The sequence below is a fragment of the Cryptococcus neoformans genome, chromosome 10 (assembly GCF_000149385.1).
Source record: "Cryptococcus neoformans var. neoformans B-3501A chromosome 10, whole genome shotgun sequence".
Lineage (NCBI taxonomy): Eukaryota > Fungi > Basidiomycota > Tremellomycetes > Tremellales > Cryptococcaceae > Cryptococcus > Cryptococcus deneoformans.
Window position 1 is genome coordinate 160,499 of NC_009186.1, and position 23,831 is coordinate 184,329.

The window sequence follows — 23,831 nt, forward strand, 5'->3', positions numbered from 1 at the left end:
AGCAAAGATTTTGAACTTTGAGAACAGGTTATGCTTGTAAACAGGCGACACTTCTGTCGCTGTTCTGTTCCCGATCAAATGTAGTTGTGTGTATGTATATATTTAGCGCCAAATTTGATTGTATTATCTTCTTCTTCAAACCAGATCAGTGACGCTTTGTACGGATTCTCTGAAACGGTATTGCCTGCATAAACTCTTGAATGTAATCATGATCACATCCTTGAAGAAGTGTCATCATCTTGTGCATCTGGCAAAGTCATCCCAAGCTTTAAAGGCTTGTCTGTCTCTTTCCTCCTTCAATACAAACTTGAGGCTATTGGCTAACACGTGTCGAACCCCCTCATCGAGCACATAATGAGGAGCATTATTTTTTTTTGTGACAAGGAGTTTCGAGGAAAAAGGAAGGGAAACAGCCAGCAGGTGCGATTTGAGCCAGATTTGAGCGCGCTTATGGGCAACTTAACTTGTAATTATTAATTGATTATTAACCTGCGTTTAGGAGGTTATCAATTCTATAATCTGACTGACGTTCCGCACTGATACGTAACAACCACGTGACCTGTCAACATTGCCTGGATTTACTTTCGCGAACGAAATTCGCGGTATACATCGATCGATTAGAGAATATAGTCCCACTTGAAAATGAGCAAACTCCCGGGGGTAAAGCATAAAGTCATTGGCCTCGTATCCGGCGGCAAAGACTCGTGTTTTAATCTCATGCACTGTGTCGCTAACGGCCATGAGATTGTTGCTCTTGCTACGTTAACCCCTGAGCCTGGCATCGGTGAGTTTTCTTCCCTTCCCCAACAGAGTCCCTTTTGTTTCCATAGTCCACAAGCCAATTAACGGTTGTAAGCAACTAGATGAGCTCGACTCGCACTTGTACCAATCTGTGGGGACCCATCTGCTCCCGCTCCTTGCCGAATCCATGTCCCTGCCCTTATACACCAAGGTCATCCGGGGGAAAGCCATCTCCCAAGGCGCCGAATACGGTTCCCGCCTCCGCCTGGGCGCGGGCACTGGCCAAAAAGGCGATGAGACCGAGGACCTCACATGCTTGTTGTCCGACGTTCTGGAGGCACACCCGGAAGCGACGGCGTTATCGTCCGGTGCGATCTTATCGACGTATCAGCGCTTACGGATCGAGCATGTCTGTGGCCGGCTGGGTCTCACGAGTTTGAGTTTCTTGTGGCAGAGTGAGCAGTCGCGTTTGCTTGATCGGATGCTGGGCAGCGGGGTGGAAGCTGTGATTATGAAAGTTGCCGGGGTGGGCTTGGGGGTCGGGGTGGTAGGCAAGCAGTTGGGGCAGATTAGGCCATTGTTGGCGAAGCTTGAGGCGCAGTACGGTTCACATCCGGCCGGAGAGGGGGGTGAGTATGAGACCCTCACGCTGTCGACCCCGCTATTCTCGCATCGGCTAAAGTTGGTCAAGACGGAGACGGTAGTGACGGATCCGGAACCGTATACTGTTGCGTACCTCAAAGTGGAAGAGGCGGTATTGGAACCAAAGGAAGGGTGGGTGAAGCCTACAGTGGAGGAGTTGAGGGGGATGTTGGGGCTGGATGAGGAAGGGGAAGAGCAGGTGGGGGTGGAAGGCCTGGACGAGGAGGGGAAAGAGAGATTGGAAGAGTTGGGCGAGAGGGAGATGGAAGACGTACGGAAAGAGGGAGGCGGGGTGGAGCTGGTGGAATGGAGTGCAGGAGGCGTGGGCGTGGGCGGGGGAGAGGTGCAGTTTGTGAAAAAGAAGAGGTGGTTCACCGCCAGCGTGCAAGGCGTTAGCCTCTCCTCTGAAGATGTAGGCCAAGATCTTCTATATTGCTTCATAGCTATTTCCTGTAAGTCCTCCTCCATCAGCCAGTTCCATCCCTTTTTGGCTAAAACCGCGCCCAGCCAAACTGCAATCGGAAAACCTCTCCCTCCCCCTCCACTCGACTCACATTACCCTCCTCCTCTCCTCCATGTCTCTCTTCCTCCCCGCGAACGAAAAGTACAAGACGTATTTCGGTACGAGCCCTCCCTCCCGCGCGACTGTTGCTGTGCCCCTTTCGTCTGGGAGGGTGCGCGTAGAGGTCATCGGGTTTGACGATACCCCTCTTCCCACGCCATCTTCTTCCGATGGCGAAGGGAGAGGTTCGATAGGAAATCGGTCAGCGCTCCACGTACAAGGATTGAGTTACTGGGCGCCGGCCAACATCGGCCCATACTCCCAAGCTGTCCTTGTCGCCTCCCGCCTTCATCTCGCCGGCCAAATCCCACTTATCCCCGCGTCCCTCACTCTGCCGCTCGCACCGGCCTTACCGAAATCGCCGTACCCGCATCAGGCGACGCTGGCGTTACAGCATGTAGGGAGGATAGTGCAAGCGCTGAAGAGTCGGAATGCGACAGGCGGTGGGTGGGAAGGGTGGGTGGAAGGTGCGGTGGGGTGGTGGGCGAAGAGTGGGGATGGGGAGAGCGGGGAAGGGGTACAGGTTACGAGAGATGCATGGAGAATATGGACTCGGCGTGTAAGTGTTCAGTGTGTAACTTTTGCAGCAGTCTAATGGAAGCTGAGAAAACAACAACAACAACAGAATGGAGGGGAGCGTGCGCCGATAGCGTTTGTTCAGGCGAAAGAGTTGCCCAAGGGAGCGTTGGTAGAGTATCAAGTGAATTTGCATACCGGACGACGGGACTATACTACCCAGGCCGCGAAAGAAGATGAAGGAGATGATGAGGAGGAGCTTGAGCCTGTGTACGAGAGTGGGAAGGGACAAGGGGTATGGTGGGAAAGCTGTCATACGAGTGGGAAAGTACAGCGAGGAAGTCGGGGCTTGGTTTTTGTGAAAAGTGGGTCCAGGCGAAGAAGAAAGATGAACTGACAAGCGGCGCAGATGTCGATGCATTCGCCAGCCTCTCCCAGCATAGAGAATCCGATCGCAAACTGGGGTGTTTACTCTCCAAAGCAGTGTCTATTCGCGTCTACCACCTGGCCCATCTCGATCCCGCTAGACGTAAGTCCAGAACTCTGGAACCGGTTTTTTTCCCGCGCGCTTTTTCATTCTTCTTTTTCGAGGGGCCGTTTTTTGGGCTGACATTCCCCATGCGCAGTTTCGTCGGTGGTACCGTCACTGGGCGGTGTCTGCACGCTGGTTCCTGTGTTCTCGGTGCATGACCGGGACGGGGAGAGCGTGCAAGTTGCGCTGGAGGTGTTTGGGGAGTAGCAGTAGTATAATGGTGCATGCATGCGTGGTGTGGCAGCTGAGATGGTGGGCTTTTTGGGGTCTTTTTGTTTTTGAGACTGTCCCTGAAGACGCGTCGCGTGGCCTTTGCTCGCTGTTCGTCGGTGGCCAGATCTGGGTCTGATTGTTTCTTCCCTACTGTGTTCTCCATCTACCATACTGCTTTCTACTCCCCCGCTCCCACCACACTCATTCCCCCCACGCACGGACACTGTCCTCGCTGGCCGAGCGCAGTCCTGCTTTACCCACAGTCCTTCCACCGTCCACTCCTTTCACCGGCTTCCCTGCCCTTCGGCTGTCCCGTCAGCACCATCTCTGGAACACTCAGTCAGCCATCCCAGTACATACCAGAGCGCTCCCTGCATCTACTCCAGAGCCCACTCCATTATTCAAACCCAATAACATCCCGCAGACATGTGCTGTGAGGCTGATTGGAAGCGAGAGGTCGTCCCCGACCACAAGGTGAGTCTATCTGGACAGGCTTCCATAGAGCGTCGCTGATCGCTGCCTAGTTCGATTTCATCAATGTGAAGGAATTCCACAAGGGCGACATATGGACGAGGATCAAGTGGGTTGTTGTGTTTTGACAAAATACCAGAGCTGACTCTGTGCTCAGGTACATCCTTCGATATGTTTTCCTGTTAAAATCGGTCGCGGTCTATGCTTTGGACATCTTTACTGCGGTAACTATGGTCTCTTCCGATCACGTATGTCCTTTCATCAACATCTCAACCATAGCTGATGAGTATACGTGCACAGTGGACAAATGCCATCACCTCTAAATGCGACAGCGATTGTGTGGTGGATGTTCAGTTCAAGATTGCCAAATGGGTGTTTGTCGGGTGCATCATCTTTTCCTTCCTTCTACTTGGATACGAAACATACAAGGCGAAAAAAGTCATCGATTCTAGAGATATATCGTATGCTTTTACCAATTTGTTGGCGAATGACTATTATTCTTTCCGTGAGTCAACCGGAAACAGATGAATATCGCAAAACTGTCAAGCTGATCAGTGTTAAAGGATCATATGACAATTTTTGTCTCTTTTGTCAAATTGAATCATCGTCAAAGAAAAAGGATGACCTGGCATTCTTCATCTTTTTCACGTTCAAGGGTAAATTCTTCTTATACATCAGTCGCCAACCTGGCTAACACTGTCCAGGCTGGAAACGGTTACTCCTTGCCGACGGGCCCCGTCAATCCATCAACGCTATCCTTCTCTACTCTTTCGCCGCCGCCAACAATTTCCAAACGTCAGACATCCCGGCTTACTGGGACAACTCTCTCGTCACCGCCCTCCTTCTCTTCTCCATGATCTTCACCGTCCTCGTCTTTGCCGGCTCTCTCCTCCTCCTCATCGTCGCTGCCGTCACCTACATTCCCCTTCTTTGCTACATCCAAGGCAATTTGAAAGAATACGTTTGTCACAAGATAGATAAACGGATAGCAGAGTTGATCAAGAAGAAGCAGAGGCAGAGGATTGCAAGAGCTGCTGCGATTGACAAGAAGCGGGCAATGGCTGGTGGTGTGGCCGGCGCAAGCATGGGGCGGAGGACATCAAAGGACGGATCTGATTTGGACGATTATGGGTATGGAAGAACGCCTCAGCCGACGTTACCCCAAGTCTCACTCGATGACGATGATTATCAAGATGATATCAAGTTGCGAGCCAAGATCAAAGCTGAGAAAGCGGGCATGAATTTCCCTTCTTCCACCCCGGGCCCAAACGAGTACCCGCCCGCTCCCCCCGCTATGGGAGGAGAGTATGGAGTCTATCAGGACTACGGAAGTTCAACGAATTTGGTAGGCAACGCGGCTCCCTTGGGGATCTCCTACCCTCCCTCGGTGGTCACCCCGGGACCCAGCGGTGGTCCGGTCCCATCACATTCAAATTCAATGTCTTCCTTGCCTTCTTTACCATCCTATTCTTCAGTGAACGTCAATGCCGAGATTCGACAACAGCAAGCACCACCGCCCTTACCCCATTCAAGCTCCTTACGGTCGATCAATAGGTATAACCCCGGTGGACAGGGTCAGCCCTCTGGTAGGCTGTCACCGTACGATCGGCATGATCAGTACGATTCGTATGATTCGTATACGCAAGACTATTTTTCGCATCCTCTGACTGTACAACCTCCTCTTCCATCAGCATCCCAGCCCCAGCCCCAGTTATACTCTACTTCTTCTTCTTCTACATCCCAACCCTACACCGTTAGCTCCTATCAGCTCCCGTCCCAGCCTCGGGTAGGAAATGAACAGGGAAGCATGATGGCCGGCGGGTATCAAGGATACATCCCCTCCCCCACGCCTGGGTATACGACTCGGGATCAGTACCTGTACGATACGGGTAGTAGTGCGTACGGAGGATATGGCGGCAGATAGCACATACACACATAGCACGCACACGAACAAGAGGAGGAACGTAACGCTATGTGATTCTGTTGTTGAGTAAGAGGAGATGGGAAGAGAGGGTTCGGTTCGTCAGACGCGAATTTTTTAATGGTTTTTTTCTTCTTCCTTCACACGTAACGAAAATAATGACTAGTGTCTTTTTATATTTACGAATGGATCAGAGATGTATGTATGATGGGGTGGTAATTACAAAAGGAACACAAAAAAAAGGACTTGTGCAGACATGGCAGGAATAGTTTGCGGTAGTATCATGGCTTCAGTGTATTACCACATATCGATGATTACATACCGTGCATGATTTACAGCCGTTTACACAACATACCAAAGAAGAAGAAAAAAAACGTGTCTTTGGGGGAAATGATTACAATGGCCGTCGTTTAAATCAAACATCGGCTTCTCTAGACAACATTTGACAACATTAACATTAGCAACACCAAGCAACCCAACGGCAGACCCCCACGAGAAAAGAGCAATTTTAAATTGGACCTGAAACAAGTCCTCACCAACTTGCATTCCCAAGCAGGCTATCCACCACTTTTGATCGCTTTCTAGGCGGTTCATCAGCTTCGTCTTCTTCATCGGAGACGTAGCCTTCCTCTGCCTCGCCTACGTGCATAGGGACCGGAGGTGGAGAAGACGGTTGTTTGGCCGAGTCGTCGGTGTATTGAGGTCGAGGTTGGGGAGAATGTTCGGGCTTTGGAGAGGATGGGACGACTGGAGGGACGACGGTGGTCTCGGCCTGGATGGCGGGATCACCTTTTCGGCGGAGAAGGTGGAAATGGCGTCTGACCACAAAAGTGTTAAGCCCGCTTTACACCATATTACGTTCAAATTCACAGAAGAAAAAAAAAAAAAAGGCCACTTACTCTTCATCGACGGTGAGCCACTGTGCTTCTTCGGGGGGGATCACCACATGAGTAGCGCGCTCGACCTTGATTTCATCCTTTTGGCCTGCAGGAGCTGTGTCCTCACTCTTGCCCTCGCCAACGGCAGACGGTGGCGTAGGAAGTACTGTCGGAGGAGGGATCGGCCAGCCTAGTCTACTGGAAAGATAGGTCACTATGCTGTCGGCATCGCCCAGGAGAGATACCTTTAGACAAGGACAAAAGTTAATAACTACCGAGAGGTGAAGATTAGGCGGAAAAGAAAAAACACTTACGTCTGGTTGTACATGGTACACGGGAGTGAGATTGATGAATATTTGTGGTACAGAATGCGGTATGTGTGCTGAAAAAAGTTTGTTTAGTTTCGCATTTTCGCATTTTAGTCTCTGCTAATAGCAAAAAAAGAAACAGAAAAAAACTCACTGAGTACTTCGCTCACTGGCGCCACCTTCAAACTGGTACCTATAACAACAAGCAAGTCCACCTCTTCGCGATCTTTAAATAGACATTCATCAAACTCTGAATCGAGTGCCTGGCCGAAAAAGGTTATATCTGGCTGTATGATTATGTTGGCCGGAGCATGTCACTTCATCGCAGATTATTCTACTCACCTTGATGATACCGGGTTCACCTCCTCCCCATTCATCTGCACTCTCATCATCGTCATCGTCGTCGCCATCATCCCACTCATCCGCTTTACCCTTCCCTTTAGTCCTCGCTTTCAACTTTTTCAACTTTTCTCTATAGGCTCTTCTTGCCTCTCGCTCAGCAGCACATATTTCACGGCAAGTGCCGCAGTACGGAATTTGCTGGGACATTATGTACGGTTCTATAGTCCGACCTGGCACTCGTTGTTTACAACGCTAGCGATAGCAGTAATCAGCAAGCAAAGAATTACGATTTCAATGAAAGTTGAGCTTACAAGGCAAGAAGCAGTCTTGAAGGAACCGTGACACTGCAAAACTCTCTCCACGCCTGCCAAGCTTTCTAAAGTATCTATGTTTTGTGTATAGTTCCTCAAAAGCTGTGAGAAGTAAGAATGCCAAATTCAAGGACGTATCAATATATAAACTTACAACACCTCGATCTTCTAACATCTTGATCCATCTATGACAAGGGCTGGGGACAAAGTTACTGGGATAGATTTGCTTGGCGAAGGAGCTATCCAAGCAATGTCAATGATATATACAATGTTAGCTACAAATGGCACACACTAGAAAACCTCTGGCTTTTCTCTAAAGTATCTGATGTCAAACATCTGTTGCGGGTCGTCCAGCTCATATTTTCCCTCTTCCTGTAGCTGGGCGTACAGACCGGTACTTGAACGAAAGTCGGGTATACCGCAAGAAGTCGAGATTCCTGCCCCAGAGAGCACAATGATCTTCTTAGACTTGGCTAGTAAGGAGACAGCATCATCTAAAGACGAGATGTCTCGAAGACGTTCACGTCTGCGCAAAATTCTGGAAAGGGCAACTTTGGCAAAGGGGAGTAATTGAATATCGGGAATTTCGGGAGACCGAAGAGAAAGCGGCTGCTCGGCCATGAGTTTGCCCTTTGACTGAAATCACGAAACGACGGCGACCTACAGGAACAAGACCAAAACCTAATAACAATTTTCGAAGCGATCGCATCTCACCGTCCTCTGTTAACGTTAGATAGCTTCTCAAGAAATTTACGATGCCATTCTCTTTGAGCTGGCGGGTATATTGATCCATCTCTTCATCAGTGTATCCATTCTCCGCTACAGGCAGCATTTGTCAGCACCGCCAATGTAGCATATCTGTATGGGTTACAAACACCCTGAGAGGTGTCCTATTGGAAACACATGAGGAGCCAAACCGACCTTCTTCAACTAATTTATCATATTCTCCATCAGACAAATTATCGCGTTCTTGATCGGAATCGTATTCCTCGGAGTCTATCTGATACGTGTCTCCGGGCCTGATCTCTTGTGCTGGTGGCAGAGGAACTTCTTCACTCAGGCTATATTGCGACAGATCTGGCTGTGACATTAAGCCAACGGGTTCGAGGTAGCGGGAATGTCGAGATATATGCCAATAGAAAGCTAAAGGCCGTCGGAATAATGGATGAAGCGAGAGTAAAGCGAAACGAACTGCAAAGCTAGATTCAAAACCACGAATAATCCAGGCACAGTGTAATCTTGCTAACATGAAATTACGTAAGGGGCCGCCTTGTACCGCTGGTAGTAGCTGGTACTGCTAATGATTTGATATGTATATTCAAAGAGAAATTGGCCAAGAATTTCTAATGCATACAATCAAACTCGCTTATGATTTGCGCAACTTTTGTCTGTAGGATGCACACATTCGATACGCTACATCGTTGGACAATTGGTTCCCAAAATAAAGCTGCAGGTTAATAACGTGACGCGATTGACTTGCGTGGACATCGACGCGGCAGGTAAACAATTCCAATCTTCGCTGCTTTCTTTGGTTTGCTTGTAGCTCATATCTTGTCCGTCGTCTTGGCCATCGAGATCCCATTTGGTTCTTATGTCCTTAGCCAGATATATTGACTGCAGCAAGATCTATTACTCTGGCTGCAGGTCGCAGGCGGTGGAGTAACCAGTCCTCTACGACTTAAGACCGCCAAAAATCTCGATTAGATGTCATCCAACCCGCCGATCCTTTCCATCCCCCCTCAGCTCTCTTCACCTGCCTCCCATATTCGCCACTATCTATCATCTATCCGACCGCATGCGGCAGAACATGCTCGTGCAGGTATCACTCACTTTCAGAGAGCGCTGGAAGCTGGTAGCTCGAAGACTCTTAGCAGCAAGGGTTCCGAAGGGAAAGAACCGATTATGTTTGGGAAGCGGCGAGATAGCAATGATCAGGATAGTGACTGGGTGACCACAAGGCAGGAAATAATGGAGAGAAGGAACAATACTCGGAAAGATATCAATAAAGCACCAGTTCTTATAAGCAACGATAGATCTCAGCTGAAAACGATCCAAAGTAACATTTTCAAAATGCCACTGGCTGCTGTCAAGGAAATCAATGGTTTCCCATCCAAGGAGAGACCCCAACGATCAACAAAGGAGAACGGCGATGAAACCAAGGATGCAGAAACGGAAAGCGCCCAGCGTGAGTATCCTCTGCAGATTCAAAGGGCAGCACGCAGTTCCTGACTTTATACAACATAGGTCGACTAGAACGCAAACTTCGTCGTCGTGAAAGAGCAGCAATTGGCAAACCCAAACTCCCTACACCTTTACGTTCAACCATTAAAAGCAAACGTAAAATTAAAGCGTCGTCTATCGATGGGTCGAAGGAAGAATCAGAAGGATCACTTGTTCTAGGCAAAGGAAAGAAAAAGGGTAAGAAGTACAGAACTATGCCGGAAATAGTAAAGACCTACCAAGCCAAGAACGTACAAGCGCTGGGTGGACGGATTACGGTGCGTTTTAAGGAGCGTTAGTACAATAGATCTCTGCTGATTGCTGTGGAAGGCCAAACCCGTCCAGAAGCAAGGTTTTTTGGGCCATGGAAAAGCATCATTACCCATTAGGTTACCTTCAGAGAAGGCTCGGATGGCTCCCCGTAAATCTATAATAAGGCTTGCCTTGCATCCAGAAAGTTCCTGACACTGTCCTGCAGCCCGAGTTTTTTCAGAAGACCAATTCCTCGGATCCCACGGTGCATCACTGGACCCGACGATGGATAAAGAAGTTTGGAGCCAATGGAAAATTCGAGCACCTCAACCGGGCCCCACGCTACGATCACAGTCCAAGGGAAAACAGCCACAGCAGCAATTGATTACTTCCCCGCGGTTGGTTCCGTCCCGCTCTTTACCTTCTCAACGTTCTCCTACACGTGCGTCGTCTATCAGGTCCATCATGCCTTCGAACCATCGTCAGGAAGTTGGTTCAGGATCCCGGTTTTCAAACGGCAGGCTCCCACCTCCAGGACGTACCAACTCCTCTAGCTGGCATACCGAAATTACAGAGGAGCGTTCATATAAAAAACAACAGCATTCAACGGGTCTTGACAAGAAGACAATTGTCAGTATTCAGTCTGAAGGCAAGGTTATTCCCGATCAAGCAATCATCAGCATTCACTCCGACCCCAAACTAAAACCTACCCCGACTGTTGATGAAGGCGAGCCGACAGCATTCGTAGGATCAATTTCGGACACCGCGCCTTTTCTTGGAGGTTCAAATGGTTTGGCTTCTACGCGGGGTGTACCTTGGAAGGAGAGCACGCCAAGTTTTGGGAGGCCTAATCATGTTGGAGATCTATCTTTTTGCCAAACACGCGTTCAGGGAGTGGATAATAGCCAAGCGATCGGATGCTTTCGACGTAGTCAGAATAATTTCCCTTTAGTCTCATTCCTCTCGAATGGAGCAAATCCCAATACCGAAAGATTTCATGACCCACGACAGTTTCAATTCTCATCTGCACCGGTATTTCAGAGCATGGACAATTCTATGGGGGTAAGAAGGGTGCCGACAGAAAACGAGCTTCAACTACACAGCGATACCTTACAGCAGCAAACTGAATCCTTGACCGGACAACAGCCCTATCACATACAAACCGCAGACGACATGGCATTCCATGCAGATGGACCATCAGTCTCGACAATGTCACAACTTCCAGTATCAATCTCGTTCCAAATGCCCCGATATAATCAATCTCAGGCCGCACGGCGAAATAACTCCCCATGCGAGGACGACGGCAATAAGGACTCGGAATCCCTGAGGTTCCATTCGTTTTTCCAACAACAGGCCAATAAAGAAAACCTTCAAGCGCCATTAGGTGCATATCAAGAAAAGCAACGGATTTCGCTTTCCAAATACCATAGCGCTTATCACACCCACCAAGCGAACTTTATGCCTTTGCATGAGTGGCAGCCTCAAGCAATGCCATCTTATGAGCCACCAATCCCATTGTACCAGGACAGCATGGACGATGATTCAAGGGTCTTTCAAGCACCTTTCCACTGGGCATTTAATCCTGTCGAGCTGCAACGACAGACGAACATCCGATCTAAACGACCCCAACCGGTACCTTCGACTATCAACAACAATCTTGATCTAAACGTGCTCAATGCCAGCCATGGAGAGCCAGTGAATACGGTTGATGATCATTATCTATCTTTCGACCAATTTGACCAGTCAAGTTTTGTTGAACAGGGCATGTGGCAGGAACGACCAAATGGAGGAGTAGAAGAGCAAGTTGGAGTGACGGAAGAAGATTGGCATAGATTATGGGGGCAACGGGCGTATCGTAGATGAGTTCAAATTGAAGGATGTGAAAAGCTTGTCGGGTGTTGTTTTATTTAATATCTACTCGTAGCTTGCTGATACCTATCACCTGTGTAAAATAACTACATATGGACAAATGAATGTTTATCTGCTCAGCGTGCGAACATGTGAGGATATGCAGTAGTACTTGTATAGCGATATAATGGAAAGAGTCCCACCCACAAAAAATAATGAATGGTTGGGAAGAGTGACGAAGACCTTTCACTAGCAGATTTCGTTTTTACATCACGTTCTCATTCAATTAACGGCCTCAAATTTTATTTAGAGAAAAACAATAGTGAAAAACGTAAATGCAGTAATGCGATGTACTCGTATTGTACCGCTACCACGCCGATGGCAATACTTTCCCATCTTTTGTCGCCTAATGGTATTTCTCTCATCGGCCGAACTGAGAGTAGAAATCGAAAGGTTCGGCGGCCGATATATACAATATACGAAGAAATGTTCGATGCTTCGAGCTGTATTCAGTTATGCGGCAATGGAAATTCGTTGTGGTAGCGAGCAGATAAGAATCGGTGATAAGGTGTTGTTGGGCGAAAAAGTGCCACAAATCCAAGTTGATAAGAAAGCGTGAGCGCCGATAGGAGATACGGAACGATTAGCGGTATAACAGCGATAGGGCGGCTTCGGCCGAGAACGGCGGCCATCATAATAGTCTATTTCTGTACGTTGCGTTCGATTTGCGGCTCTCTTCTCCTCAGGCTTTTAGTGCTGTGCTGCTGTTCACTCTTCTTCATTTTCTTTGAACGTTTATCTGCGGTACCGATTGAAGCATGAAGCGGAGCATGAAGTATGGTATCTGTTTTCTGATGACCAATGTCAGATGGCCAAATTACTCGATTTTCTTCTTGACTGTTTTTTGTCCAGCCTTGTCTTTTTCTTCCTTTTTTTTCGCTTGAAGCATCGTATGCTATGCGATATACAATTGGCAAATGGGCAAAGAGAGAGAATTAAATCCGAAAAACCGAAGAAATCGCTCAAGTTAAAGATCTCTAGTAGCGCTGAACTCCCGAATCGCACAACAGAGCGGCTTATGGATGGAGCTAAAGGGTGCTCGTGAAGTGACGAGAAACGTGGAGACAGTGGAGGTCGTCAAAATGAGATCCGAGTTGTTTTATGAATATTTATGAATCTGGAACTTCAAATCTGCGCGTAATTGGCTTTGCGGCGGATTATCTTCTGATTAGAAAAAGCACACCGTCTGATTGGCCAGCGATCTTCATGCAATTCGGAAGCCTTGGAACGACAACGTATGTTCTCCCACATGTTTCGCATCTTTCGCCAGTTGAATGATGAGCGCTCGTCGAAACTCAGCGACTATCCTCAGCTGTCAGTATTTCCGATAATAGAGCGCTGCTGAGCGCTGTGATGAGCGCCTAAAATAAGTAACGCATATTGCAGATTCCCGACGCCCGCTGTGTTTATATGTATGTCGACTAATTAAAGCGCACAACGGAAGACCAGGGAATAGGTAGGAAGTAGATGGCGCTAAGCGAAGGGAAAAAGAAAAAGACAGAACTTGATCAACCCTTGGCCCCCCATAAAGAAAGGTCGACGAAGTTGGTTAACCGGCCAGAAACAAGCAAGTAACTAACGTGACTAAAACCAGCAGTTGAGTACATAAAAGACAGTAGATAGTGACAGCAACAATAGTCAGCACCGCAGTTATCGAGCGATATACCACGCAATTAGGTTGTGTATTTTGCACAGCAATTATTCCTCTACTTTTCCATTTCCAGTCTTTTGAAATCATTAATAGCGGCAATTATGATGTGGTTCAGTCTTAATCATCAGTAGTGTAATTCCCACCATTAACAAGAAGAGACGTAAATGTTTACAGTTTATTAACAAAAACAACCAGGTTTTGAGCTTTTTGCAGGTTCTAAGCAATAATAGCATGACAGGTTTGATAGAATATCAGAAAAAGAAGAATTACAATTTTTGAGCGCTATATGAAATGAAGTCAGTGAAGAATGCCGATTGGAGAAGAGCGTCAAAACATAAGAAAGATCAGGAAGGTAACCAAGAAGGACAAAAATACCAAAAAAATGTCCCTAGCCTGAATCGAACAGGCGCCTCAACAGATTATCCACTCCACAATGTTACGTCATAACCACTAGACTATAGGGACTTTTGATATTAGTCGCACTCCAAATTCATATAAAAACAAATAACCATTCATAGGCTTATTTGCCGCGCCACATTGTCGCCATCGGCGATTGCGGATCAGTTTATCCTGATTCCTGTTGATTCGCGATAGCGACCAGGGCATGTGGCACTTTAGCTAATCATATCAAATCTCTCGCCCCAATCCGGCAACCACGAACTCGCGCATCTTCCCGAGCCGTAAAACGCGAAATTTTCGGTGTCGTTCTCGGTGCTGGGTGAGGGATACCCCTTTTTTCTCTTAGAAATAGTGCGGTATTCTTCATGTCCCAATGCATCTTAGAGAAGTTTTTGGCTCTGTTACTGCTATAAACCTCATTCTCGCATGTAGTTCTTTGGCAGTTAGGAAAGCTCGACCTCGCTCCCTACCTCTGATGATCTGAAGATGATGGCAAATTGTGACGGAGGTTTTCGAGAAGCAAGCGCCGAGTCGTCGAGCATTGCCGAAAGGGAAAAGACAAGAAGATTTTTATCTCAAATGTATCTCAGGGACAGTCCCTGACCGACTGTAATGGACGGATGCGCATCACCATAAAACGTAAGATTAGAAGCGCAGTGGTGCGAGCCAGTCCTTTTTAACCGCGACCCTTTTTTGAAGGGCCTCTATTTGAGTTCGCTTGGTGCTGCTGGTTCACATGGGAGAGTCAGTTGAGCCAAACTATAGAGAATAAGAATGGGGATTGAAAAACGCTCCTTATAAAGGCCCAACAAAAACCGTGCTGGAAGCCAGAGGGTCCAAAAAATCTGACAGGACGGTGTCTAACGAGAAATATGGTGGGCGGTAGACAAATATATTAACCGGGGACAGATTAATTGATGAACTGCATAATTTATTGCAGCATGAGATCATTGGTTGTCATCAGCGGCTGTGCGAACGAGGGCGAGATGAGCGAGAGGCTGGGCGTTGTTGGGGTGCACCCGGAGAATCCCGCTTTTTGAAGCTTGGGAAGTGATATCGATCTCCATCTTTTGACTGCCGCCTTATCCCATCTTATCCAATCACATGATCGAATGGATTGAAATCGTTTCGTCGACAAAATGCGGCGGCGGGAATGGTCTTTCAACAACTAAAAGATGACATGCCGTGTGATTCCGAAGTAACATGTCAGATGTTCCGTGGAAACTTTTTTGTCGAGTCTGTCTTCCTGCTGGCTCCGGGCGCAACAGTGCAACGCACGGAGGAGATGGGTAAAATCGGCGAGAGCGCAGCGCTCAACGTCAGCGAGAAACATCGCGAGCTATAATTGACTTCTTATTATCCATTAAGGAAAAAAAAGAAAAGGAAAAAAAAAAAAACTGCAATGTATTGCATGCTTGCTTGAGCCGAGGAGGAGAAACAGTCATCTGCTCTTTGCCACCCTTGCTGGCTTTCTGGTGGACGTGACCAACGGCAGGGAAGATACACGATCATTCATGGTACTCCCACACCACACGACGCACATCCGTCTGGGACGGTCAATAAAAGGTATATACGTAATGTATAGATGAAGCACGCACTCTGACTGGCTATGCGTGTTGTGTGGCTGATGGCATACTGTATCAATGTCAGCCAACAAATGACCTTTTGACCTCCATGCATTCATAGCGAAGTAGCGCATCAGAGTAAACAAAGTAACATGTCGTTCTTTCTCCATCACCTCCCCTTTGTCGCCAACAATTAAATCGTCGTAATCAGCGCAGTTCTGTCGATCGTCCCGAATTGTTATCTCCCTTTCTGTTTCCTCCTTTTCATCATTTCTTCATCCTCTGAGTCTTTACTTCTTATCTGTCCACGACCTTAATCCCAGAACTGCATTTTAACGCCAATTTTAATAGATCCACTTGGAAGCACCATCAAGAATAAACTGCTTAACCCCATTATCGGCCGGCGAGTCTATTTGGCCACGTAAACGAGGGATCTTGTTGCGCAAAGGGGAGCCAACAGCGGTCGAAACTGCAAAATTACTCCATTCGGTAAGTCGATGATCTAATCAGAAAACCATCGCCTTCGTCCTTCCAGCAATCTCCTCTTTTTATCTATCCTTTTTATCTTCCCATATCCATCTAAATCATCTATACATACATTATTTACATAGTATTTCCTATCCATCCAACTCGACAGCCACGGCCACGTTGTTTCAAGTCCTGTCCGCTCTCGAAAATTGTCTCGATCGAGGTCGCCGCCGTCTCCACACCCACTGATAACACTTCCCCAACAGATCCCACCCCGCTCTGTACATTCTTTTGCAACACCATCGACATCGTGAAAGCCACCTAAACGTTTTATAGTACCAGTGAGTACTACTCAATTTTTTTTTGGCAATGTTTTCCCTCGCATAGGGATCCTTTCATTTTTTATCTTGTGGCTGCTAAGTTGTGCTGTGGGCACCGCTCTCGCCCGCTGGCGGGGCAGAGTTGTAGATTTTATCTTATATTCTTTTGTCACCTATCATCCATCCACCCCTTTTATTTTTGTTTAAAACATTGCCCATCCTTTAAGCGTGATTGGTATACCATGGCACGATTCGCTGACGTTGCCACTCAGGTGACAATGCCCGAAACGCATACCTCCGCGCCTCAGGACAACGAGCATGAACCTTCAATTGGCAGTCGATTCGAAAACCGATTTGGTCCCGGGTGGAGAGTAGGGTTCGACAATTCTAATGAGCGAGGAGGCGTCGACGAAGATGCTGCCGAAGACTCACCCCCTCCTCGTCGAGAATCACTTGATACATCGGATAAGGAGGTCGAAGCGGCCGAAATGGAAACGCCAAATGTTGAGAGAGATGAGTTGGAGTCTGATTATGGGGAGCCAGTTCAACAGCAAGGACATGTTGATTCTGAAGAAGAGCTGGATCAGAAAGAATTGATCAGAAGGGCTGCAGCCAGAAGAAGACATCAAAACAAGAAAGAAGAGCAAGGTAGTGATGGTCAGCCATCCGCGAAAAAGAGAAAACGTAAGTCATTCGCACACTTGGTCCCACCCATGCTGAAAGCGATTAGCCCTCGCCCCTGCCAACGCATCTCCATTGCCTTCTCCGCCTCCTTCCACTGCTGTCACGGCGTCAGCTCATCCTTCTGCTGGAACTTGTCCTGGTGACGGGAGATGCAATGGTGCTGGTGGCAAGGCTGGCTGCGAAGGTTGCCCAACCTACAATAACTCGATCGCTTCTGGATTGGTCTCCGCCAGTAATTCCCACGCAGCTTCACATCCTCCCAATGTGTCTGAAGGTATTGAACGTCCCGTTCGAAACATTTATGATCGCGAGCATCGTCCTTACGGCTTCGACCGTTTCATGGAGAACAGTATGGGTAACGGTTTGGCTCCAAGGGCTTTACCTCGTCAGAGCCCTGATCAACGACAGGCTCACCCTTCTCCCGTAACCACTCAGCCGTTGATGCATCCGACTTCCGAGAAGGGAACTCCAACAAGGTTCTCACCGGATAGCGACGTCGAAACTCCTGCCGCTCCTGGTGGTAATGGATCGGGGCTTGCTGCTACTCCCGTTGGAATGAGCTGCAGGAATTGTGGGACAAGTACCACTCCTTTGTGGCGAAGGGATGAAGAGGGTCGACCTCAATGCAACGCATGCGGTAAGTAAAAAGGAAAAAAAAAAATGCGAGCACGTAGCTAATGTCATTAACAGGTCTTTATCACAAGCTTCATGGTGTTCCTCGACCCGTAGCTATGAAAAAGACTGTTATTAAACGACGCAAGCGTGTTCCTGCTGTTGGTAGTACTTCTACTGGCGGTCGTGGCACAAATGCCGAGCTCCCTTCACCTGCTAGTACGCCCGTTTCCGTTCCGACGGTCACCGCTCCGCCTCCTCACGTGGCACCGCCTCTTGATGACAAGGCTCACCGTACCTCTCCTCCTTTTGGTCACCGTGCTTCTCAACCTCACTCGGAACACCGAATCAACCATTCTCTAGGTCCAGAGGCATATGGTCTTGCCGGTAGGTACGGTAAGCCTTCTACCCCTGCTGGTATGAATTTGCCTAGCTCCGCCTCCACCTCGTCTTTGAATCTTCCCGAAAGGAAGAAGCCTTGGTGGCAAGAGGGCCGAGAAGGCCGAGACCGTGAGAAGGAAGAGAAAGACAGAGAAGCCAGGGAACGCGAAGGGGTGAGTCATGTTTCCTTCATAGATTTCCCTTGCTTTTCCCCCTCTTTTCATATGATCGCCTACCATCCTTCCATTTGCGAAAAAGTTTCATGGCCTTCTCATCTGATAAGATGTGCAATTGATATCATGTGGTGGTGACTGTGATTATAATGATCCGTCGAGTCAAGTCACCATCTACCTTCCTTTGTTTTCATTCTCCTGCTGGTTGGCCATGTCTCCCATTGTTTCACCTTTTTATCCTCTTCTATGCTCCTTTCATATTTTACCGTCCTTTGTCCTTATCTCGTTCGAAAGTTATGGATGAGAAGAGCATAAACCTATCTTCGTCCATGACCTCGATCTCATATCCTCCCCTTCTACACGTAATGATCTGTTACAATGTTTGACAGCATTCCTTTACCACCTCACTTCATACCCAAATCCCATTCGGTTTCAGCGTCTCAAAAAGTTACAGAGCTGACGAGATGTCTTTCTTCTCCCAATTCCAAACTTTCGACTGACCGCCGATTGCGTGCCATTCAATTCAACTATCGCCATTATCGCCACACATCTGTTCCTCCCGAACCTTCGCCTACTGTCGACACTTCTCATCGACGCGCTTCCCTTCCTGGTGCGACGCCTGAACAAATCGCTCATCAGCTTGCTGCAGAAGCACTTCTCACGATGGCGCCCGCTGCTAATGGCGGACCTTCTCCCGAAAAACGAGCCGAAAAGTCCTCCGGTGCTGGATCTGTGCCTGCTTCTCAATCTAGGCGTACATCCATTGACGTCGACATGGCTGATAGCGAGCCCCGAGGTATTAAGAGAAAGAATGAGGAAGAGTCACGTGACATTCGCGATCCTCGTGCTTCTATGAGCCTTGGCCTTCACAGTATGGACCGTGACCGAAATAGGTCCAAGGACAGGACATTTTCTCATTCTCCTCTTATCAGCACCGACCCTCGCTCTGTTCAGCCCTCCAATTCCCACCTTCCAAGCTCTCGTCTAGGCCAGCCCCCCACGAGCTCAGCATCTCCTTATCCTGCCACTACCCAACAGGGTGCACCTAACCGTTACTCTGTATACGGTCCTACCACTCGCGACCCACTTGCCGGTAGCTCCCCTTACTCTTTCAACGCTTCGCGATATTCCAACCTTCACATGCGTCGCGACCTTTCTCCTTCTGTTGGTGGCGCCACCTCCAAGCCCAATGTCCTTTCTCCCCCACGACGTGCATCACCCGCGCCTGCTCCTGATCCCCGGGAACGATTTTATCCCTCACCGTCCGCCGCCGCATCTGCCGGCTCGGCGCCGGCCAGTGTCAATGCTGCAATGGCTGGCTATGGTCACTACTCTATGAGCCGCAGGGAGTTGCAGGAACACCGAGAGCAGCTCAAGGAAGGCAAGCGATGGCTCGAAGCCATGATGGCTAAGACGGACAAGATGCTGCACATGGTGGAGAACAAAATGGCTTTGACTGTTGAGATGAGCTCTGGTCCTTCTGTAGCTGGACCTGGCGACAGGCCATCTTTGTCTTCCAATGCCAGCCCCGTCCCCCCACCTGGTGCAGTCCACAAGATGAGCGACGATTGGGAGTTTGAGGAGAGAGAAAGACAGAGACAGAAGGAAATTCAGAGGCTTGAGCAGGAAAGGGAAATGGACCGAGCTGAGAGGGAGAAACGTGAGAGGGAAAGGGAAAGGGAAAGACCTGGATCTTATGAGGATGTCCGTGGGCGCCCTAGAGATAAGTCGGAGGCTGAACGTAACCGTGACATCCTTCTCGCGAGCCGTAGAGTTTCAGCGGTATCCCCTAACCCGGCTACTCGAGCCGCTGCCGCGTCTCGTGAGAGTGCGGCGTCTTCCAACGGAAGCGCTCCTCAACAAGGTGAAAAGTCTCACGGCGGTACGAATGGAGTTTCTGGCGGGAAGCGAGAAGGTAGTCAGTGGGACGGAGAACCCGTGATGTCTGGTGTGCCTTTGCCTAGAAGAGAGCAGCAAAATGGGATTGGGAGCAGATTGGGGAGAGGATTGTGGAGTTTTGACGTTAGGAGTTGATAGAGTTGGAGTTGGCACAGGCGACTAGTGATTATACAGGCAGTTGCTTTGTTGAAAGTTGATATACGAGTCGGAATATGGTTTAGATCCTCTTTTTTTTATCTGTCATTCTATGTACTAAGGGCAATGCATAATCGATCTATACCGCTTGAATAGTTGCTGGCTATGTCTTGCTTGAAATTCAAATGTACGAGTACATGATGCTATAATGAAAGAAGGGCGAGGGGCGCGCTATGCGCCATTATTTAACAGACAAGATGCCGACGGAAGAAGTTCAACACCTCCACTTTAGTTCAAGACCGCAATCGTGTTCTTGCATTCTTCGTCACGTCAAGTATTCAACGCTTTGCATTTCACAGCGTCCCTTTTCTTCAACCTTTACCACGCATTCAATCAGAGATAACTTCACCCCGTCAAGCTGTCGCAGTTGCAAGAGCAAACGCAAACGTCCATGGCCTCCCAACCCGTCACATTTCCTAGCCAGCCCCGCCGAGAGATGGCGCCTACACCTTTACGCTCACACAAGAGTGCGAGTGGGTTTGAGTACCCGGCGATGTGGAGTTTTCCCCCTTTCTTCACGTAAGTCTTTTTCTTTCCGGAGTGGTTTGTCCCAAATTCGGCGTGCGAGGCCACCTAGAACCCGGTAACCTGCTTTGAAGGGATTGTTAACTTCTTATGACAGACTCCAACCCAATCCTCAAACATTGGCGCATCAGCTACAACTATGGAGGAGGCTGGTACTCGACTGGTCAAGGCATGAAAGGGTGTTCGAAATGAATACGGACAGTACAGGGAAGGATGTACTGGAAGTGTTCGAAAATCGGACAATCAACCGTGAATGGTTTAGCCGACTGAAGCTTGTACTACCACGCTGGTTGCTGACGATCTTCTAGGGAGGCTGTTACCGCCTTCATTGAAAACTTTGATGGGTGAGATGGTCAAGAATGGTATGCATCCTCTGAACTGCTTGTTAAACCTATACACAGGGGTTCGCGATTGACGCATGTTCCAGGTGAAGCAGCTGCCAACCCACCCAAGCAAGATTCACAGTACCTGATTTACTGGCGAAAACCCGAGGAATGGGGAGATATAATATACCACTGGGTAAGGATTAACGTAGCTGGCACTTCTGTGTCCTGATTGACTAGTGGTGCAGGTAATGGACAATGGTCTCAACTCTAGTATCATGACATTCTACGAGATCACGGATGGTGATCTTTCACATACGACAGGTAAGTCTATTTATCGCCTCGTACTTTCTGCATTTTATTTCCCGATTGACTAACGGGCACATCACCATTTCTAGAGTTCCACGAACTTCCTATTTCCATATTACGAAAAGCACTAGAGACCTTAGTAAAGCGCGGTAGAGCACAAATAATAGAAGGGAAAGACGAAATTGGAGAAGGTGTACGTTTTCTCTAGGTGTATTTGGGTATACGGCTATCTTGTCATGGACTTAGCATTTTGTTATTTGGACTCTTATTGTGGCGTAAATGGGAACGAAATCGCCAGTACTGATATCTTCTTGGAGGATACAATGCTGAGGCTCTCCTTATGACTAATTCTTTCTAGCATACTGCGGATGGTAAAAAGGATAGATGGTGATAGGAAGGCTTGCATGTCCATTTTCCAACTCATGTACCTTTTAATTTGCGAATTTTTCCCAGCTATTGCCCCAGGAGGATAAGTCTCTGTGTGTGTGTTTTTTTAGCATGCCTTGATATCATATATTTAATCATTATTTTAAGACTTTGATATTAATGGTTACCGACGTGTGATCGTTGAGGAAAACGATGTTGTTAGTATTCCCTGCTGATTAGCCCCAGCATGCTCACTGAGATAAAATGGTTGATGATCTAATCTGGGAAGGATTTACTACTCAGGCCCCTCCATAATATCTGATTAGCACTTGGAATGAATGTAAGGATTGGTGCGATGATCTCTCAAAATCAAATACCGTTTACTAGGCATATTGAGGCATGTGTTAAGAAACCATGCTGCTTTCGTGATTCCTAAATCTGTTCTCTACACCCGAAATCTGTATGGGATTCCTTTTATGATGCCTTCAATTTGTGGCATTGGAACTAAATTTAAACTTCGCGTGGATATGGTTCGTGCTATTTCCATCTTCTTATAAATCATATTGCGAAAAAAAAAAACTGCACCCAGTTCTCGCACTTTAAATACGATGGTTAACTCAGTCGTCCGAATAGCGTCGTCTTCTACTCAGCTAAGTGATGATGAACATATGTGAGTGTAAGTTCTTTACGAGTTGTAATTGTACAGTCATCGTTCAACAACACTATCAGGAGGTATCAGAGTTAGCGAAAGGATACAAAGCAACTCTTCTATGGCACATTTCAGAGTAAGAGAGGATAAAATAGAGAAAAGGAGGAAAAGTAGCATCCGTTTACGACTTACCGAGTTTTATTCGGATCCCTCGGTGTCGGTGGACCGATGAACGACGAACTAACAGTTGAGAAGAGAAGTTTGAGACCGGATCTGATAAGTCCGATCATCCCGCTCGTCACATTCCCCCTTTGGCGCGCGCGATGATAATGAAAATGCAAGAGCTATTGTTACTTAGGAGGTTGCATGATGTGGGACTGAATAGATGGAAGGTAGAGGAGGAGAAGCATGCGGGCTTTCAGACCTTGCCTCGTTATTCGTTGTTGCATTTGCGTGAAGAAGTCTCTTTTGTGTGTGGTGTGGACTAGTGGTGGGGGGCGCACGCAAGAGTAGAGAAGTCCGTCCGTCGAGAGGATAGTAAAATGGGGCTTTCTAGGAACGAAATGAACTTCCGATAATTACATCAGACACTTGATAAATAAGCACCCAGATTAATCTAATTCACTTTCGTAAACTGAGGCTACAAATAAGGCATTCCATTGTTGCAAATTGGGCTGTCTCATTATAGCGCAGGAGAGGAACAGCTGAAATTGGACCAGAGAGCCCAGATTTGCCAGCCGATCATTCAGGTCCGGAACTCTGATCTTGCCTTTTAATGATTGATGACCGGTAAGTCCTTTGCATTTTGCATTCCTTTGGCGCATGTTTTGAGAAATGAAGATTTAGCAGGCCAACATCTATCTTTACAGAGGCTGAGCGCCTTGTGACTTGTAAGAGGTTGAACGTTCCGTGATCATTTGTAGAAGCCAAGCATTCATGAAGAAGCTTTTGGTTTGTAGTCCTTTATTTACTGAGGGGTCGGGTGAAAGCGGGCCCTACGTAACCGGTGCCCCGCGGAAGCCGAGACACAAGGGGCCCTTATCTTTGTTTTATCAAATGGCTTCTGGCCAATCAGAAGCATGGATTGGGGCGTGAAGTTCCAGGGACGGAATCAAAAGTTGCATTTGGGCGCTTTCTCGTTGGCTGACATGCGGAAGCTCGCACTTGGCCGGGATGGCTCAGGACGGGACGAGCACCAAGAAGAGGACACGGCAATTTATTACGCTCCAATATGGATAGGCCTATTTCCATCTCTTGACTCTTTACTCCTCATTTTTTGCCTCTTTTCTTCTTCTTAGGAACAGCGACCATCTCATAACAGCTGTTACAATCGATCGTCTCATCGATCTTTGGAACATCAACTGAAACACTACCACTCTCAGAGCGCATCAATTCTCTTATCACTCCGCTCTAATCTCCCTTTAACCTGTGAGTGCGATAGCCCGAGCTCCCTCAATTTCAATCGACTGACTCGTAGAAAGCCGTATTTTATTTA

At 47.9% G+C, this 23,831-nt stretch overlaps 6 protein-coding genes and 1 non-coding gene across 7 annotated transcripts; 5 read left to right on the plus strand and 2 right to left on the minus strand.

Moving 5' to 3' along the window:
* Positions 1-928: 928 nt before the first annotated feature.
* CNBJ0560 (hypothetical protein) lies at positions 929-3,200 on the plus strand (the record flags this gene model as incomplete). The annotated part of the gene is made up of 5 exons (XM_768185.1): positions 929-1,835; positions 1,891-2,504; positions 2,571-2,826; positions 2,871-2,990; positions 3,088-3,200. 5 exons carry the CDS (start codon positions 929-931, stop codon positions 3,198-3,200), a joined length of 2,010 nt encoding a protein of 669 aa, XP_773278.1.
* A 432-nt stretch (positions 3,201-3,632) lies between these two features.
* On the plus strand, positions 3,633-5,601 carry CNBJ0570 (hypothetical protein; the record flags this gene model as incomplete). The annotated part of the gene is made up of 6 exons (XM_768186.1): positions 3,633-3,680; positions 3,731-3,786; positions 3,835-3,925; positions 3,978-4,182; positions 4,241-4,333; positions 4,382-5,601. The coding sequence occupies 6 exons, from the start codon at positions 3,633-3,635 to the stop codon at positions 5,599-5,601; spliced, it is 1,713 nt and encodes a 570-aa protein (XP_773279.1).
* Positions 5,602-6,130: 529 nt separating this feature from the next.
* On the minus strand, positions 6,131-8,527 carry CNBJ0580 (hypothetical protein; the record flags this gene model as incomplete). The annotated part of the gene is made up of 10 exons (XM_768187.1): positions 6,131-6,416; positions 6,498-6,721; positions 6,791-6,858; positions 6,939-7,071; positions 7,127-7,378; positions 7,438-7,539; positions 7,592-7,676; positions 7,730-8,046; positions 8,102-8,256; positions 8,359-8,527. The coding sequence occupies 10 exons, from the start codon at positions 8,525-8,527 to the stop codon at positions 6,131-6,133; spliced, it is 1,791 nt and encodes a 596-aa protein (XP_773280.1).
* Positions 8,528-9,507: 980 nt separating this feature from the next.
* On the plus strand, positions 9,508-11,036 carry CNBJ0590 (hypothetical protein; the record flags this gene model as incomplete). The annotated part of the gene is made up of 5 exons (XM_768188.1): positions 9,508-9,622; positions 9,682-9,935; positions 9,988-10,078; positions 10,136-10,717; positions 10,921-11,036. 5 exons carry the CDS (start codon positions 9,508-9,510, stop codon positions 11,034-11,036), a joined length of 1,158 nt encoding a protein of 385 aa, XP_773281.1.
* A 2,815-nt stretch (positions 11,037-13,851) lies between these two features.
* CNBJt030 lies at positions 13,852-13,933 on the minus strand. Its single transcript is given in 2 exon segments — positions 13,852-13,887; positions 13,896-13,933. It is a non-coding gene; the product is annotated as a tRNA-His (tRNA).
* Positions 13,934-16,498: 2,565 nt separating this feature from the next.
* On the plus strand, positions 16,499-20,104 carry CNBJ0600 (hypothetical protein; the record flags this gene model as incomplete). The annotated part of the gene is made up of 4 exons (XM_768189.1): positions 16,499-16,904; positions 16,951-17,541; positions 17,595-18,182; positions 18,507-20,104. 4 exons carry the CDS (start codon positions 16,499-16,501, stop codon positions 20,102-20,104), a joined length of 3,183 nt encoding a protein of 1,060 aa, XP_773282.1.
* A 451-nt stretch (positions 20,105-20,555) lies between these two features.
* CNBJ0610 (hypothetical protein) lies at positions 20,556-21,600 on the plus strand (the record flags this gene model as incomplete). The annotated part of the gene is made up of 7 exons (XM_768190.1): positions 20,556-20,683; positions 20,787-20,938; positions 20,998-21,051; positions 21,117-21,208; positions 21,261-21,336; positions 21,411-21,514; positions 21,568-21,600. 7 exons carry the CDS (start codon positions 20,556-20,558, stop codon positions 21,598-21,600), a joined length of 639 nt encoding a protein of 212 aa, XP_773283.1.
* Between the last annotated feature and the right edge of the window lie 2,231 nt (positions 21,601-23,831).